The 17,893-nt window shown below is 50.6% G+C and overlaps 2 protein-coding genes across 3 annotated transcripts in view; both read right to left on the reverse strand.

Moving 5' to 3' along the window:
- On the reverse strand, nt 1-3,191 carry TMEM125 (transmembrane protein 125). Of its 2 annotated transcripts, XR_004974317.1 has the most exons (4): nt 3,078-3,191; nt 1,592-1,742; nt 508-1,364; nt 1-273 (listed from the first exon to the last, which is right to left on the reverse strand). XR_004974317.1 is itself a non-coding variant. In XM_036351845.1 (3 exons), exon 3 carries the CDS (start codon nt 1,219-1,221, stop codon nt 562-564), a length of 660 nt encoding a protein of 219 aa, XP_036207738.1. In that variant the 5' UTR covers nt 1,222-1,364; nt 1,592-1,742; nt 3,078-3,191; the 3' UTR covers nt 1-561. The 2 variants fall into 2 exon arrangements, 1 of the variants encoding a protein (XP_036207738.1); XM_036351845.1 differs by having other exon boundaries at nt 1-1,364.
- A 5,193-nt stretch (nt 3,192-8,384) lies between these two features.
- The window catches only part of CFAP57 (cilia and flagella associated protein 57), a 55,578-nt gene continuing 46,069 nt past the window's right edge, over nt 8,385-17,893 (reverse strand). Inside the window, exons 22-23 of the mRNA XM_036351700.1 lie at nt 14,957-15,089; nt 8,385-8,763 (exon numbers count right to left, since the gene is read on the reverse strand). Coding sequence (XP_036207593.1) covers nt 8,534-8,763; nt 14,957-15,089 — 363 coding nt within the window. The 3' untranslated portion in view covers nt 8,385-8,533. The remainder of the gene's footprint in view (nt 8,764-14,956; nt 15,090-17,893) is intronic.

Here is a 17,893-nt window from a genome sequence, read left to right on the forward strand (position 1 = left end):
AAGCAGCCACCACTTTTAATGCACATCTGTAACGTACCCCGTCCTTCCATACACTCGATCCTCAGAACTGATGACCACAACCATGATTCTCAAAAACTGAGGCTCAGAGAAGCCGAGTCACTTGCCCAAGTTGCCCAGCTGGGAAGTGGTCGAGGGGGATTCCAACGCAGGCCTGTCACGCCCCGGAGCCCACTCCGCCACCAGTGATTCTCCTAAATGAAGACTTGCTGGTGCGGTCTCCGGGGTGGGCAGCAGTCACTCCTGGGGAAGTCTCTGATGAGTGCGAGAGGGCAGGATTGGCTTGGAGGGGTGCTGGGAATAGGAGCGAGCCCAGAATCTCCAGGGGCCCAGATACTTTTCTGCCTGGAGACCCCAGTGCAGATAGGCAGCCTCTGACAGTTCCATGGACACACACCCAGTTCCAAGAAGACACACACTCACCTTCCCGTAGGGCCGGACAGTCCTGGGGAGGTGCACACACACAGTCACACAAACACACACACTCACATGCCAGCACAGGTCCATGAGGTTGAGGCAGCTGTGGCAAGGGCGCCGGCTGGGTCAGATGAGGCTGGCGATGCTGGATGTGGTCTCATGACGCTGGCCAGCAGAGAGCCGTCCTGAGATGCTGAAGATGCTGCCGCTGCCACTGTGGTCACTATGCATGGAGGGGGCAGCTGCGCGCAGGGGAGGGCAGTGTCCACTCACGCCCACCTGATACACCAGCAAGCCCAGGAGCAAGAGTGAGCCGGAGGCAGCCAGGGCGATGCCCACGGACAGCATGACGGCCAGCGGCCGGGCAGGGGCTGGGGCGGCGGCCAGCCCGGCCAGCGTCAGGCCGGTGACCAGCAGCACCAGGCCACTGAGCAGCACCACGAGGGCGTCGGCACCGCCGCCGCTGCGCAGCAGGGCCACATGTTGGGGCTGGCGTATGCAGTTCATGTCCTGCACGGCTGAGCTCATCAGCTGCTTAACCAGAACCAACAGCGCCAGCAGGCAGAGCACAGTGCCCACTGCCAGCCGCCACTCGCCCGAGCGACTGCTGGTGGAGGCGAGCAGTGCCACGCCGCCTGCCCCGCAGCCAGCCACGAGGCCCACCGCCATGGCAAAGCAGAGTGCCGAGCGCCGCGGCTCCTGGGACCACCATAGCTCCACCTGCTCTGCCAGCACATCTGGGGGCAGCGCCCGGCCCCGCGGGGCAGGCGCCTCTCCTTCCGACATGGCCGGGTCTGGTGGAAGTCAGGGCAGAGGGCAGCACCAGGGTTAGAGGGTGCAGATCATGGCCTGGAGCCCCCACCACCTGCTTGGCAGCTGGAAGCCCGAAGTCCTATTCCTCTCACAGTCCAGGGCAAAGGCACCATCATCTGTGAGGGAGAATCACTGTTGTTACCTCGCCAGCCCTCCTGCCCCCCATGGTCTCTCCTAGGGGCTGTGGGGATGATCCCTGGGAATCCTCCCATGTCCCCTGGAACAACCCCCAGGAAAGCCCCCTCCCCAGCACTGCTGCTTGGGATGCCTCCCCAATGACCCCAGGAGAGTTTCCCCCTATAAAGCACCCCACCCCTCCAGGGAACCCCCTTCCCCAGCTGACCTCTCTGGCTCTCTCAGTTGCCTGTCCCATCCCGGCTGGCCGAGGGAGCTGGTGCCATGGTGGATGGTGGACGGTGGCTGATGACGAAGAGCCAGAGATAAAGCCTCATTCAGGATCCAACTCACATGGCTTCAGCTGTCACCACTGGCTCCTGGGGGGAGGGTGATGGGGAGGGAGGGGGGTGACTTAACCCTTCTGGAACCAGCAGCCTGACCCTGAATATTCTCTCTTAGGGCTGTGGTTCATTCTCTGCAGGTTAGAATCTAATCCCTAACACTCGCCTTCCCCTAACATCCCATCCAATCTCACAGCCATGGCCGCAGGTTCCCGAGTCACCTGTGCCCCTCAAATCCCAATCTCCCTCCCGGGCTGCAGACCCATAAGCCAACTGTCACCTGATGTCCCATAGTCACGTCTGATGCAACAGGTCCAACCCAAGCTCGTCCTTTTACCCAAACCTGCTCCTCCTCTTATGCTTGTTCCTCACTTATGCACGTCCCAGGGAGGCCATCACTCCACATTTCTCCATCCCATTCCCTGCCTCATCCCCACTGCTTCCCGACTCTTCAACACCCCACTCTTCACGGGTCTTCTGTCCCCCAGCTCTTCACCCTCCTGTCCCCCCCTCCCCCACCCCATCATCCTCCTCCAAGATTTTTCTAAAGTTGTGCAAAGGGAAAGAAGGGCTCCGGACCCGAACCCCAGCTGCAGTCCTTACACCATGGGAACTTGGTGAGGGACCTCAGAGTGGTTACTCATTTATTAACATGTCCTGAAGGCGCCAGGCAGCAGGACTGGGCAAATGAAGCAGCCAGGGTCCTTGCCCTCAAGGAGCTTCAGTTACAGCAGGTTCAGGCCATAAATGCTGGGTGTGGATTCACCAGGAGAGGGTTTTGGGGGAGGGTCAGGGAAGCTCCCTTGCCTTCACCTCTTAGAGCCCCAGGCTCCTTATCTTAAAATCGAGGACAAAACATTTATCTTGAGGGACGAGGCCCAGTCATTTGATATCTCCATTTCAGAATTTCAGTGGGAATTCTGGGGCCCGCACAGATGCCCAGAGTGTGCTTTTTGAATAAAAGAACACAATGTTCCTTCTCTCCTCCAATTCAGGACGGGACTCCTGCTACAGACTTAGGACCCAGGTGCTGGGTCACTTCCGGAATGTGGCTGCAAGGCTGTATGTGGGTTGCACCCCAGGTGAGGCATCAGTCCTGCACAACCCCTCTGCAGGGCCACCCCGCAACCAGTAGGAGGGGCAGGTGCAAATGCCCCTGAGGGAGATGGATAAGGGGCCGTGGGAGGGGCGCTGGTGTCAGGGCCACCTTCCCCGGGGCGGTGACTTCACTGGTCCGAAAGTGCTTGCACAGGTGCGCTGGGACCGCGGGGCCAGGTTGGGGGTGAGGTGGAGGCTCAAAGGTGACGAGCCAGTGGGAGAAGATGGAGGCGGTGGGGGGGGGGGGCGGTAGGGGGGCCCAGGGACACTCACGAGAAGACTGGGAGTGCTGGATCCAATCCGAGCCCGGCAGGTGGAGTGCTCCAGCTCCGTTTCCGGGGCGGTGCTTCACCTGCTTAACCTGCACCCTGGTGAGCCGGGGAGGGGTGGGCGAGGGGGGGGGTGGGGGAGGAGATCAACAACAGGTGTTGCCTAGTCGGGGCTTGAGCTGATTGGCTGACGCGGCACTCCTTCTCCGGGGAGGCATTCCTGGGAAGGGAGGGGCTCTGTCAGCTGCTGTTGGGCTCCAGCAGAATTCCCGGACCTGGGCCGCAGGAGAAATGTCTCTTCCCGCGCGCCTGGGCCCTGCCCGTTCCCCCAGCTCCAACCCCATCTTAGATTCAGCCCCAGCTGCAGTTTCAAACCCTACCTAGAACTCCTAGCTCCAACCCCAGATCTTACCCCACATCTTAGCCCCAACCCTGAGTCTTGAAACCTAATCTCAACCCCCAGCCTCATTTGCAAATCTAATTCCTGTCCCAGTTCCAAAACCCAACCCTGAATCTAGCTTGGACCTGACCTCAGCTGCAAATCCTGGAATTAGGTCCTGGACCCCACTCTCACCTCAGTTCCTGAATCCAGCCCCCAAATCCCAAATCCGGACTCAGACTGAGCCTCGGCCCCAAATTCCATAGCTGGTCCCTAAGCCCCAGTCCCGTGGCACTTTCCCCTGGGCTGAGGCCCCCACAAGCCCCCTGCTCATTCTCCTTCAAAACAACATCCAGTGCCTGACAATGGCAGGTCTGCCCGCCCCCCCCCCCCCCTCCTGCAGCTCCCACTGGGGGGCAGGATTTGAGTAGAGGAAGGAGGGGCAAAGGCACTTCCTGTGGGAAACAGGAACTCCCTTGCTTAAAACACTTGCAGAATAAACTTCAGATAAATGCCACACTCCTTCACTGGGCTCACAAGCCCCTGCCATACACACCAGGCCAACTAATTGCCACTGGTCCCTGCCCTCCAGCCAGAATGCATGTAGTTCAGTTCAGCATGCTCTGCCCTCTGCTCTGCCCTTCCAGTTAGTTCTTGAACCCAGAGTTCCCTCTGCCTGGGATATTTACCACCCCCAGACTCAGTCTGGCCAACAGGACTTCTTTAACTGAGATGTTACCTCCTCCAGGAAACCCTCCCTGACTTCAAGTCTGGTGTAGGTGCCTCTTTGGTGCACCCATGGTTCCTGTGCTTCCTTCACAACTGCTCATATTGCATGTGCTGTAATTTTCCTTATTTACTTACCTGTTAGCCCCCACTAGACATGTGGTCCCCAAAGGGTACAGGTTTATGCCTATTTTGCTAACCATCATGACCTCAGCAGCCAGCACTGTGCTTGGCACATGGGCAGTAGTCAGTAAATGTTTGTTGAATGAACAGAAGTGTGAACTGACAGGGTTTTGAGCAGGGAGCATGTGAGATGAAGCTCAATAGATGAGCTGCACTGGGCCTTGAATGCCATGGTGAGGTCCTGGGTCTCATCTGAGGAACCGATGGAGGGGCCTGAAGTATAACTGGACATGGTCAGGGCTCTGCTTCTAACAGGTGAGCCTGGCACCACACACCACATGTGCTCTGGGTGGGCTAAGGCGGTTGCTGCTTGGAGCTGGTTGTAGGCCGTCACCCATCTCCTGGATTGAGATCCTTGAAATGAATGCCTCTTGCGCTCTCTCCTCCTGATGTGTTTGAAAGAGACAAGAAAACAAAATCAAAGTTATCTTTCCACCAGCAGCTCACAAAGTACTTATGCTTGACCTGTCCATGCTTCTTCTTGCTTTGTGCTGTGGAGACGATTGGGGGTCAGTCCCAACTCTAGAGCAGTGTTGTCCAGTAGGAATATAACATGAGCTGCATATGTAATTTAAATTTCCAGTAGCCACGTTGAAACAGTGAAAAGAAACAGACACTACTACGTTAAACTTTTTACTTAACCCCTAAATATTTTCATTGTAATATACAAATGATTAAATGAGCTATTTCATTTTGTATGAATTATAGAAAATGAGTTGTGTACCTTAGACTAGCCCCATTTCAAGTGCTCCATCGCCACATGTGGCTTGCGGCTCCCTTACTGGACGGTGCAGCTCTGGGTGCTTCTGTCCCTGGGAAAAGCTAGGGTAGGCTGACTACTGTGGGGCAGGGCCTCGGGGGGAAACCACATGGGTTTGCCACTTTGCAAAGCGTTATAAAGGTGTCCCCTTCCGTGGGAGGAGCAGGAGAGCAGGGGGCCTGGCAGGCTTGCTGGCTGTGTATTCCCCTTGCACATGTCTGACATTTATTTATCTTCCTGATCCCAAGGAGGGGCCAATCCTGGGCAGACCCATGGTCCAGCTGTCCCAGGTAGAGCTGGGCAGGGAACTTATGAAATTTTCCCTCCCTTTCCCCAATCCTGGTCCTGATATGTCTTCTCCTTACCTCTCACTCCAAATCCAGAGCAATGAGAGCCAGGGGGGTCCTACCTGGACACACGGTCATTCCCATACTCACCAGGGTCCCTCAGGTACTACTGGGAGCAGCTGGTTGGTAATGGCTGCTCACACTCTATATGGGGAAAGATAGACACTGATGCCAGAACCTCCTATGGGGCAGGTCTTCGGTGCTGGCAGAACAGGATGGCAGGGGAGGCTCAGCTGGGAACTCACATGGTGTGGCCAGAGCTGATGCTGACTCTAGAAGAAGGGCAGGAGAGCACAGGGTGATCTGGGGCCCAGGCAGAAGGCAGCCTCCAAAGGCACCCGTGGTCACACCAGCATTGAACGAGTCCCCAGAGCTCAGTGATGGACTGCAACCAGAAGAATGAGAGTGGAGTCCACATGCCAATGCCTGGCACTTGAGTGACCAGCAAGGTTCCTAAGGCTGCTGGAGGAGGGGCTGCTAGGCCCACTCAGTGAGGCTGAAGAGACCCTGTGAAGGAGGAGGTGGCACCGTGAGGTGAGACCCTCCCCATGGGGTCAGCACAGGCCAAGTGGAAGGAGGTCTCAGGTGCAGCAGCCACCCAACAGGGTGATGTAGGAACACACAAGACAGAACATGGAGAGGAAAACAAGATTATCCCTCTGGCACCAGCTTTGCCAGCAAGAAGCTGTGCTCACCCTTGTGCAGCTGAGAAAACACCTTGTGGATGCACTGGCCACAGGGCCAGGTTCTGCTGTGATGGGTTCTCCTTGGCTGGGCTTTCTCCTCCGCCTCCTCCTCACTAGCTGGGCCACAGCCAGCCTCGGGGTTACTAGCAGGTAAGCTTAGCCGGCAGGTGTCAGCACCTGTTACTTCTGGGTTGGACTCTCCAGAGGTCACACTCCTAAAACCACCAACACTTGGCCCAGTGCTCTGTTTGGGAGCCTCTCCAGGACAGGCTTAAGATCATGGGATGTGGAGGCCATTGGGTAGATGGCCTGCAATCCTGGCTCCATCAGTGTGACCCTGCGCTAGTGACTTCATTCCTCCTTGGGTTTTGGTTTCCTCATCTGAAACCTAAGGCTCAACTTACAGGTGAAATGTGATATCTTGATCCGAGGGCATTACGTTGAAAAATCTCATTTGAATGTTGCTACTTCATAGCAACAGTGAATTCATTTCCTTTTGGCCCTGAGAAGAGCCCATTTCTTCCCATGTTCCTGCTTACTGAGTCTTTCCCCCACCCCGACCCCCACCCCCACCCCTTTGCTTGGACAACTCCCTCTGGTCCTAACGTCAGGATTCACTTCTCTGCATCTCCACCGCCGCCATGTTGGTTCCAGCAGTTGTCCTCTCCCGTGTGGTCAGCCACAGTGTCCTCCCAACTGGTCCCCTGCCTCCACTATTAGGTCCCTTAATCAGTGACCCACCCAGGTACCCAAGTGAACTTTAAAATCTGACAGAGCCTTGCTTCCATGGAACGAGCGCCTCGGAGAGGCAGCATCTGACAACTGAACGGATCTGTCACAGGGGGTTATGAAAGGAAGCAATGCGGCGGGTGTAATTTAGGTGGGGGCGGGCGGGGGAGGGACAGCCCCCGACATTTCAGTTATCATCTGAAGGATGAGTGGAAGTTCACTGAGTGACGTGTGGAAAGACCTGGAGGCAGGGAAGAACTTGGCCTTTTGGAGGAATTGGAAGGAGGCCAGTGTGTCAAGAGCCTGGGAGGTGGTGGGGAGGGACTCTGGGTGGCTCAGTGCTGGCCTCTGTATGTGCCTTCACCACCCTGCACCATCTGGCCCTGCTGACCTCCCCAAACTCATTTTGAGTCGGTTTCCTCTACAAAAGTAAAGGCAAGGTGCTGGCTGGGAATGGAGAAGTCTGACTCCCAGAGCCCATGTACCCAGCATGGCTGTGGTCCTAGTGGGTGAATCTCTCAGGTGCCTGAATGTTGTCCTGCTTCCTGGGCCTGGTCTGGAGGAGATACGCTGGCCACTGTGACAGGGTGTGGGCTGGGTGGGGGTGGGGAATTGCTAAGGAGAGAGAGTCCTGTGTACACTTTGCTTTACGGCCTCTGCCTTGTGCCTTCTTTCTGCACTCCTCAGCCCTCTGGAGAGACTTGCCAAGTGTGACAGCCATGCCTCGGCTCTCACTGGGGAAACTAACTCGAGAGCGGTGCCCGGAGCAGATCGGGGAAGTTGGGGAGATGCCTTGGGGACACCAGACTTAAGAGCCAGCAGGGACCAGCAGGGACCGGGGGCTTAAATGCTTGTTATTTGGGTATTAGAAGGTTGCCTGGCCTCCGCAGGTGGGAGAAGACAGGGCCGTCTGGGTATATTGCTTTGCTCTTTAGTGCGTAAAAACTACCTTTTCTGGTATATGTGGCTGGGTCACCCATTATGAGGCCCAGAGGAAGAGGTGTCCCCCAGAAATGCAGGGGGGCGGGTAAGACCTTGGAGAACAAGTCTAGAGTGGCATGGAGGTGAGAGAAATAAGGGGGGAGCTCTGCTTGTAATTCTAACAACAGGGTCAGCAGGTAAGGGACACTTGAGGGAACTTTGCCATGTTCTTTCTTTTACTCTGATCTTTACACAAATGTAAAAATCCTCAGAAAACCTCCTTAGGTTTCATAAAGGAGAACAAATGATGGAGACTGTGTTGGGTCCTGTTCTGGCTGGCAGAGGAGAAAGCCAGGCCAGACATGCGGGCAGTGATACTTAAAGTGGGAGCAGGCAGCCCATCCGTAGGGCCCAGAGAGGAATGGGGTGGCAGGAACCAGCTTCAAGTTCAGTGTGATTTCCACAGGTAGAGGTGGCTTTGGATGAGCTGGAGACACCCCCAGTTTTCAGAGTCCCCCCTCTCCCTTCTTCCTTCCCCAGCTCCTTGGCTAAGCAAAGAGTTGGACACAGTTGTGGGCAAACACTTTTATTCTGACCAAGTCTCCAACTCCCCAGGGCAGGAGAGAGGCTGGTGCGGGGAGTGCCGCAGGGACTGCAGCCCAGAGTTGGCCTGGGGACAGATGCGCAGTGCTTCCTCTAGTGTGACTGGAGGTGGCTCACCAGAGGGAGTCACTTGTTGGGCACCTCAGCGTCCACCTTGGCCAAAGAATGAACCGTCGCTACGAGGGAAGGAAGCCGAAATCCACTGATGGGGTGGAACCCTGGGACCTGCTCCTGTTCTTGGATCTGGTCTCTGAGACGTTGGATTTCTAGGCGTTGCATTTCAATAATTCTCCCAGTTTCTTCTTGCTCATTCAGTCTCATGGTGGGAACGATGCGGTGTGTGACCTCACTGGGCCCTGCAAGGGACAGAGCAGGATGAATGCGGGCTTGTCATTGGACTGCAGCGTATCCTCCCTTCCTCCCTCCTGCCTCCTCAAATTTCTATTGAGCACCTACTCAATCCCAGATGCTAGGGATACAAGATGGAGAAGTGAAGAGACACACTTGAGAGTGATAGCCAAGTGCTAAGCATGACCTCAGCCCAGCCCCTCTCCTAAGCCCCAGCTGCTGGCCTTGTGGCCCCTCCCATGCAGGTGGCTCATTCTCCCATTCCCCACCCCAGTCAGGGTGGCGCTCTCCTGTTGACGTTGGTTGGCTTCTAAACCTGCAGTGCTCCTCCTCAGGTAAAACCCCTGCTCCTGGAGACAGACCCCTCTCTACCCCTCCTGGTGTGGCCACTCATTCATGTTCCTTGAGGACTTTCCCTTAACTCTCCCGTCCCCAGTCATCCTCAGATGCTGCCATCATCCTGGGCAACACTGGTGTCCACCAGGGTCCAGGGCTCATCCATTACCTCGCCTCACAGGCTGAACCCTCAGCAGGAATGTTCTTGGCTTCCACGCCGTGTCAGCACCCACTCCTGTGGTTTCCCCTCCCTTATCACACACGAGGTCTCCATTCTCCCATCATGACCTCTCTTACTGCCTTGTGCTCAAGGCACCTGTTCTTTGCCTGAGTTTGGACCTCTTCTTCCTGGACAACTCTATTTCTTACCTACCAAATGGGATCTTTTTACACTCACTCCCTTTTCTGTCCAGTTAGATCAATTTACAATAGCATCAAAAAGAATAAAGTACTTAGGAATAAACTTAACCAAGGAGGCAAAAGACATTTACATTGAAAAGTACTTTAAAAAAAGAAAAGAAAAGTACTTTCCTCATACACTACAAAGCCACCGTAATCAAAACAGCCTGGTGCTGGCATAAGAACAGACATATAGATCAATGGAACAGAACAGAGAACCCAGAAATAGACCCAAGCCATTATGTTCAATTAATATTTGACAGAGGAGGCAAGAGCGTACAATGGAGTCTCTTCAATAAATGGTGTTGGGAAAATTGGATGACTGCATGCAACACACACACACACACACACACACACACACACACACACACGGCCACCAACTTACACCATACACAATAAACTCAAAATGGATAAAAGACTTAAATGTAAGTTGTGAAACCATAAAAATCTTAGAAGAAACCATAGGCAGCAAAATCTCAGACATCTCTCATAGCCATATGTTTACAGATACATCTCTTAGGGAAAAGGAAACTAAGGAGAAAATGAACAAATGGGACTATATCAAAATAAAAAGCTCTGCACAGCAAAAGAAACCATCAACAAAAGGAAAAGAGAGCCCACTGCATGGAAGAACATATTTGGCAATGATACATCTGATAAAGGGTTAATATCCAAAATATATAAGGAACTCATACAACTTAACAGAAGGAAGACAAACAATCCAATAAAAAAATGGGCAAAGGACCTAAATAGACACTTCTCCAAAGAGGACATTCAGAAAGCCAAGAGATATATGAAAAAATGCTCAAAGTCACTAATCATCCGAAAGATGCAAATCAAAACGACCATGAGGTACCATCTCACATCTGTCAGAATGGCTACCATCAACAAATCAACAAAAGACAAATGCTGGCGAGGATGTGGAGAAAAGGGAACCCTAGTACACTGCTGGTGGGAATGCAGATTGGTGCTGCCATTGTGGAAAAATAGTATGGAGTTTCCTCAAATAATTAAATATGGAACTGCCATTTGACCTAGTGATCCCACTTCTAGGTCTATATCCCAAGAAAACCGAAGCACCAATCAGAAAGAATATATGCACCCCTATGTTCATAGCAGCACAATTTACAATAGCTAAGATCTGGGAACAGCCCAAGTGCCCATCAGTAGATGAGTGGATCAAAAAGCTGTGGTACATTTATACCATGGAATACTATGCAGCAGTAAAAAAGAAGAAACCCTTACTCTCTGAGACAGCATGGAAGGACCTGGAGAGTATCATGCTAAGTGAAATAAGCCAGTCAGAGAAAGACAAGCATCACATGATCGCACTCATATGTGGAATCTAAGTAACAAAATAAACTGATGAATGAAGTGAATCCAGAGACATGGAAGCATGGAACAGAGTGCGGGATCTCAGAGGAAAGGCGGGGGAGGGTGGGTTGGTGGGAGGTAAACAACCAAAGACCTTGTATGCATGTATGCATAACCCATGGACACAGACAATAGGGTACTGAAGGCCTAGGATGGGGGTGGTGGGGAGCGTGGTGGTGGTGGTGGGGGGATACGCTGGAAGGGGTCAATGGGGAAAAAAGGGGACATATGTAATACTTTCAACAATAAAGAATTATTTTTAAAAACAAAAATTAAAAAAGTTACAATGATAGAAGAACTGGGCTGGCAGTGAATTTTTTTTTTTTTTTTTTTTTTTTTTTTTAGTGTATAGACATGCAACTGATTTTTGTGTGTTGATTTTGTATTTTGCAATTGGAATTTTTGCTCCTTTGCATGAAATCTCTCCTTATTTTCTTTGGAAGGCTGGAGGATTTTTTTCTTTGTACTCTGGTGTTCTAACATTTAATGATGATGGTGATGATGGCCCTGTTGAAGGTCCATCCTTTTTTTTTAATCCTTACCTGAGGATATTTTTCCATTGATTTTTAGAGAGAGTGGAAGAGAAAGGGAAAGACAGAGAGAAATATCGATGTGAGAGAAACACATAAATTCGTTGCCTCCTGCAGGTGCCCTGACCAGGGCCTGGGCCAGGGAGGAGCCTGCAACCGAGGTATGTGCCCTTGACCAGAATTGAACCTGGGACCCTTAGGTCTGCAGGCCAACGCTCTCTCCATGGAGCCAAACCATCTAGGGCTGGTGAGGGTCTATCTTTAACCATTGTATTAGATACTGGGCGGATCAAATGTCTTTTGTTTTCAGGCCCTCTTTACTCCCACTTCCAGAGCTGTCAGCTTCTGCTAATTCCTGAGCCTTTTGCAGTGGTTCTCACCTTCTGGCCCTTTAAACACAGTTCCTCATGTTGTGACCCAACCATAAAATTATTTTCGTTGCTACTTCGTAACTGTAATGTTGCTACTGTTATGAATCGTAATGTAAATATCTGATATGCAGGATGGTCTTAGGCGACCCCTGTGAAAGGGTCGTTTGACCGCCAAAGGGGTCGCGACCCACAGGTTGAGAACCGCTGCTGAGGGTTCTGTGATTAGGTTTCCTCTAGTGTTCCCAAACCTGGCTTAGGAGTCAGGTTTCTTGTGCCTATGAAGTGGAGTTACCACTCATGTATCCATTTTCAGCTTTCAGATTTTTGTGTCTCTTGTTTCCTTTTGTGTTTTTTTTTTAGATCTTATGGTTTACTTGTGCCATTTTAGTAGGTTTTCAATTAACCATCTTTAATTAGAAGTTCTAATGATATGGTTTTAATAATTGAAAGCAAGCAGGTGTGTCTATCAGACCTGTTAGTTAATTGTGCGAATAAAAACTTAATAATAAATGCTGCTAAAACTAAAATAGTGGTTTGGAGATGGCAACCTCTCCTGTTTGGATAAAAAATTCTTAAAAGCCAATCAAACTGCTCAATTCCTTAAACGACTTGAGGGTGTGAATTTTGAGCTAACATGTCTTGGTGGGCCCATGTTCAAAATCAGAGGTCAGACTTAGGCTCTTCCTAATCAAGGCAGGCAGTTGGTAATATATGTCTCCAACTGTTATGAACTATAAATATCTCCCATGCGAAAACTATATTACATGAGTGCTATGATGTTTGCTTTGTTTAAAAATAATCCATGGTGGGTGTGGGGGCAATTACTGAGGGGTAGGGACACTGATGAAGCAAGAGTGACAGAAATTGATGCTTGTTGAAGTTGGGGGATGGATTCATTAGATGTTTCTCTCAATTTCTGAATATGTCCGAAAATTCCCATGATTGTAATAAGAAGACCATAGATATATCATACATCATCCTGAGGACGTCTCAATTAATTATTTGCTAGGACACTCGGGCATATTCGAAATATTTTCTAAAGTGAAGTTTTGCAATTGTCAAGCGCCTGGTCTTTGTAACACATGTGCTCTTATGTCATTCTTTAGACCTGACAGTGCCACTCAGGTACTACTCAGAGAGGTTACTATTGTGTTAATTTCTCATCAACTCTAATGACAAGGGCACAGGAGACAACACACACACACACACACACACACACACACACACACACACACACTAGAGGCCTGATGCACGAAGATTTGTGCAAGAATGGGCCTTCCTTCCCCTGGCTGCTGGCACCACCTTTGCTCCAGCCTGGAGCTGCCTTTCTGCCTTCATTCTAGCCCAGAGCTGCCTTTCCGCCTTCCCACATTGCCCAGAAGCCTGGAGTGGCTGGGGCGGTGCGGAACACCTGCGTCATCGCCATGGCGACAACACAAGCATCCTGCCCTGCCCCTGGCTGCTAGGCATCTGCATATGCAAATCAACCTACCATCTTTGTTGGGTTAATTTGCATGCTCACTCCTGATTGGCTGGTGGGCATCATGCAGGTTCAGTCAATTTGCATCTTTCTCTTTTATTAGTGTAGATATATTTATATAAATATCTATATCTATATCTATATCTATATCTATCTATATATAAAGTTTAAGACTCACAAGAGGTTGTGAAAATAGTACAGAGAGTTCCTTTGTATCCTTCCACTACCTTTCCCCCAATGATAGTATCTTATATAACCACAGTACATGAGACAACTCATATGTGAAAGACCCAGTCCTCAGCAATGGGACGTTTTGTCAAGGTTTCTAAGCTTTATCCCTGAATGTAAACCTCCAGAACACAATATACTTGAACCACGTTGGCTTACTTTTCCACAGAAATGCCTTACCCTCTTGGTTTTCATTGACTGCCCAGGTAAGAAATGGACACCTGAAGAATGTTTTTTTAATTGTCTGAAAACCTATAATTGCAGACGATCAATTATATTATTCAACACCCCTTTCATAAGCATCCATGTGATAAGCTTTTCATGCAATTTAGTGCCAGGGAAAGGTTTGTTTCTCCAGAAAAAGAAAATTCCTTTATCCTTAAATGAAAACTATGTAAATAATCATATTTCTTTGTTTCCCTTTTTGCCTTGGTTGTCAGAAATTCAGAGGAACTTTAGGATATAATTACAGTCATAACTCATTTGCAGTTTCTAATATCATTTCCCCCTCTCCCTTTAAATAGTCTCTGATTTTTTAAAAAAATATTTTTAATATATTTTATTGATTTTTCACAGAGAGGAAGGGAGAGGAATAGAGAGTTAGAAACATGGATGAGCGAGAAACATCGATCAGCTGCCTCCTACACACCCCCTACTGGGGATGTGCCCACAACCAAGGTACATGCCCTTGACTGGAATCGAACCTGGGACCCTTCAGTCCGCAGGCTGACACTCTATCCACTGAACCACACCGGCTAGGGCTAGTCTCTGATTTTTTATGTGTCTTTAATTATACAGGTCTTCCATCCCTATCCATAGTTCTAAGAGGCACAAAGCTCTAAAAATGAAATGCATTTTAAAATTATGAGGTGTAAATATTCATCTGTTTCACAAAAGAAACACTAGTCTAGGGCTGCCATGTAATATACAGCATACAGTATGCTCTAAGACAATGATTTTCAACCGGCGTGCTACAAGAATTTTTAAAACATGCAATACCTGACTATTTAGTCAGGGCCACTGACCTCTTTTCCCTTAGACTGTCAAATAAAAAAATGACAAGAGCCAACAAAATAGCTGTCTAGGGTGAATAAATCATATACCTATTTTTGTCAGATCAGCAAAATATACTAGTATTTATTTTTTGATGGGCCACAGAATTTTAGTAGTTTCTGCATGCCATGAAGATGAAAAAAGGTTGAAAATTGCTGCTCTAAGATCTGAAAGATTCTAAATTCTGACAGCGTGGCTAACTCTAAGGACTGTGGACCTGCATATATTTGAATGTGGTAGGTCCTCACAGATCCTTTAGAGAGCAGGTGTGTGGCACGAAGAGGCTCCCAGAAGGCCATGGGGTGGCTGTGACCTGATCCAGGAGGACACTTAGGAGAGGCTACCTCAGAAGCCAAAGGGCGACCTGCCCATGGCTGCCATTGGTCTGTTTGTCCCAATGCCCATCTCCTTTAGCCACTGGGGACAGTACCTGTTTCTGGAACCTCTTGTTGTTGGAATTTCTTGGTCGGTTTCAGAGCTGCTTCAAGGTCATAGACCTGGGAGCGGGTGAGCTTCAGCTCCCTGCGGAGCTCATTAATCTCCTTGATGAGGGAGACATTTTCCTGCATAAAAGGGAGGAAAAGAGAGTGAGTATGGATGAGTGATCAGTGGGCACAGGGCATGCCTGGCTAGGGGCCGAGGGTGTGGGGAATGGGTGGGGTTGGTCCTGAACCCAGATTAATTATCTGGTGCCTCTATTGGGGTCTGAGTCTTCCTAGCTCATGGCTCAGCCTCTTGAGGCATCAGCTAACTTACCTTCAGGTGGACTCTAGCAACATTAGATACAGACAGTACACACTATTTCCATCCACCCAGGCTCTTTCCAACACCCACAGTGACAACAACACTTTTCTAAGAACTTCATATGAATTTAATGCATTGAAGAAGCATAATAACCCTGTAAGTAGATTCTATTATAATCAAAATTTTACAAAAGAGGAAATCGAGGCACAGAAAGGTTATGTAACTTGCTCAAATTACATAGATAGTAAGTGACCGTGTCAGGATTCTGAGCCTGACAGCCTGGCTCCAGAGAGTTACAAGCTCTTAAGTACTGTGCTGCCCTTTATTCATTTTTTTCATTAATTGTTGAGCCTATTTTTATAGGGTATCTGCCATGTCCCTGAGATGCAGACAGAAAAAAAGACATGGTTTCTGCCCCCAACAGCACACTGTTTAGTTAGGAACCCAGAAAAGTACGTGGGTAATTAACATTTGCAACATCCACCTGAAGTTCACTTCTCTTGTGTTTGATAATATCCATCCATCCACCCACCCACCTATCCATCCATCACCCATCCCATATGTATGACTACTAACTATGTGCCAGGCACTGCGCTGACCCTGAGGTATACCGAAAGTGAGACCTGGTCTTGAGGAGTTTAGGGTTCCGTGGGGGACCTGGCACAGTGCAGTGTGTGGCTGCCCTACTGAGAGGCAGGAGCGGGCCACAAAGCACAGGTGCTGAGCTCTGCCTGAATGACCAGGGTGGACGCCTAGGAACAGGTCCGTGGGCTGAGGCCTGAAGGAGCTGCCAAGGAGAAGGTAAGGGGTCCTAGACAACTGGAACCGCAGGAGTGAGGCACAGAAGTAGGACACGGCGGGTGGGCAACTAACAGCAGGTCTGTACCGCTGGACACCAAGTGAGAGAGGGGAGTGGCGAGGAGTGAGGATGAAGAGCCTGCTGGACGCCGGGTGGTGGGGGCTCTGCCCCTGGGAACACTCTTCCCTTCCCACACCTCAGATCACTGCCTTCCTTTTCATACTCAGCACAAGGGCAGCAAGGGTGGCTCTGCAGAGGTGTCCCCTTCACCATAGGCGCAGAGAGACACTGGCCATTTTGCTCTGAGTCCACAGCCTCAAGTACCCGGCTTGTCTACAGCGGCACCTCCCATACATCATGCAAAGGAATCACCTGAGGATTCCGTTAAATGCGGCTCCGGACTCGGTAGGTCTGGAGCTGGTTCTGAAATTCTCCATGTCTAACCAGCTCCTGGCTGATGCTGCCGCCGGCCTGCGAGCCAGGCCCTCAGTGGGCAGCAAGGCCTGGAGGTCTGACTACCACAAAAGTCAGCGCGGCCCAACCTGCATGGAACGGACTCGTGCCAGGAAGAAGCTGTGCTTCTACAGGGGACATTGTGAGCATGGACTCTGAGCCCGGAGAATGGGCTGGTCCCAAGCACCGTCCTCACAGTGCTTCTGGGTCACGGGAACGTGCCCGTGGCGCCCAGGAGGGAGCACCCCATCACTGTCTTTCCCTCCAGAGCCTCTTGGTCTGAGCATGTCAAACATACCTTCCGATTTTCAGTGTATCACTTCATTTCAGTGCTCTTCCCTCCCTCGTGGATGAGGTGCCCAGTCATTGCCCCCCCCTTGTTCTCAGGCGAGGCCCTGTGCCTGTCTTTGTAGACAGTCAGCAGCTTTTCTCCACCTGATCTTTTACCCTTTTAACCCACCCAGGCCTGGGTGAGGAATCGGCCGCATTTCCTCCCAGAGGCTCCCCAGTGAAAGTCTCTGCCAGCCCTCCCCCCGCCCCAAACTTCTCTATGCTGACTTTGTATCATGACACGATCAATTAAATGTGTACTAGTATTTATGGGGTTCTAAGACCTTGGACTCTGCCTTGCCTGTAAGAGGTGCTCCATAAATATTTGTGGAATGGGGAGGCAAATGAATAACGAATGCAATGGATAGCAAGGTGAATAAGATGAGATTCTTACTAATGAGGAAATGATAAACCAGCGGGTAAAGGTCAGGCAGGGGAGAGCAGACCGAGAGGAGGCTCGGGAGAGCTGCAGTGAGCTCATGGGCCACTCGCACCCTCCGGGGCTCTCCACTCCTCCTCTCACTTGGTGTCCCTCAGCTTCACTCTCCTGCCTCATTCAACGGAGTAATAGGCATCAGAATAAAAATTAGAAGCTGAGGGTACCCTCTCCCCAGTCCTCTCCATAAACTTCTGTAGTTACTTCTTCTTGGTCATCTCCATCCATTTGGTCACTGAACCCTGTGGATTTGTGTCTGAATAGAATCTGGTGTCTACGTTTCCTGCTATGATTTCTAACCAGCTCTCAGCATCTCTCCCCTCTGCTACTGTAATGGCCCCAAGTGGACCCTGCCCTAGTTTTCTCCCCCACTCCACCCTCCACAACCCTGTCACATGTCTGGGACTTCTGGCTCCTGATACCTTTAAGTGTGAATGCCTGTTTCTGACCCCACTATCAGCCTTGGACACCTCCATGATGCTGGCCACCTAATAAACCTCCAGGACATGGCTCAGTCCTTATTAGAGTGTGACCGAGACCCATGCAGCCTGATTCCCCTGTTGTGTTTGTTCTTTTGTTCATTCATTCATTCACTCATCCATTCA

The sequence above is a fragment of the Myotis myotis genome, unplaced genomic scaffold, assembly GCF_014108235.1.
Source record: "Myotis myotis isolate mMyoMyo1 unplaced genomic scaffold, mMyoMyo1.p scaffold_m19_p_2, whole genome shotgun sequence".
Lineage (NCBI taxonomy): Eukaryota > Metazoa > Chordata > Mammalia > Chiroptera > Vespertilionidae > Myotis > Myotis myotis.

What these genes read in the sequence shown, in the direction of transcription:
- TMEM125 (XM_036351845.1), bottom strand. Translation starts at nt 1,221, where the DNA reads ATGTCGGAAGGAGAGGCGCCTGCCCCGCGGGGCCGGGCGCTGCCCCCA.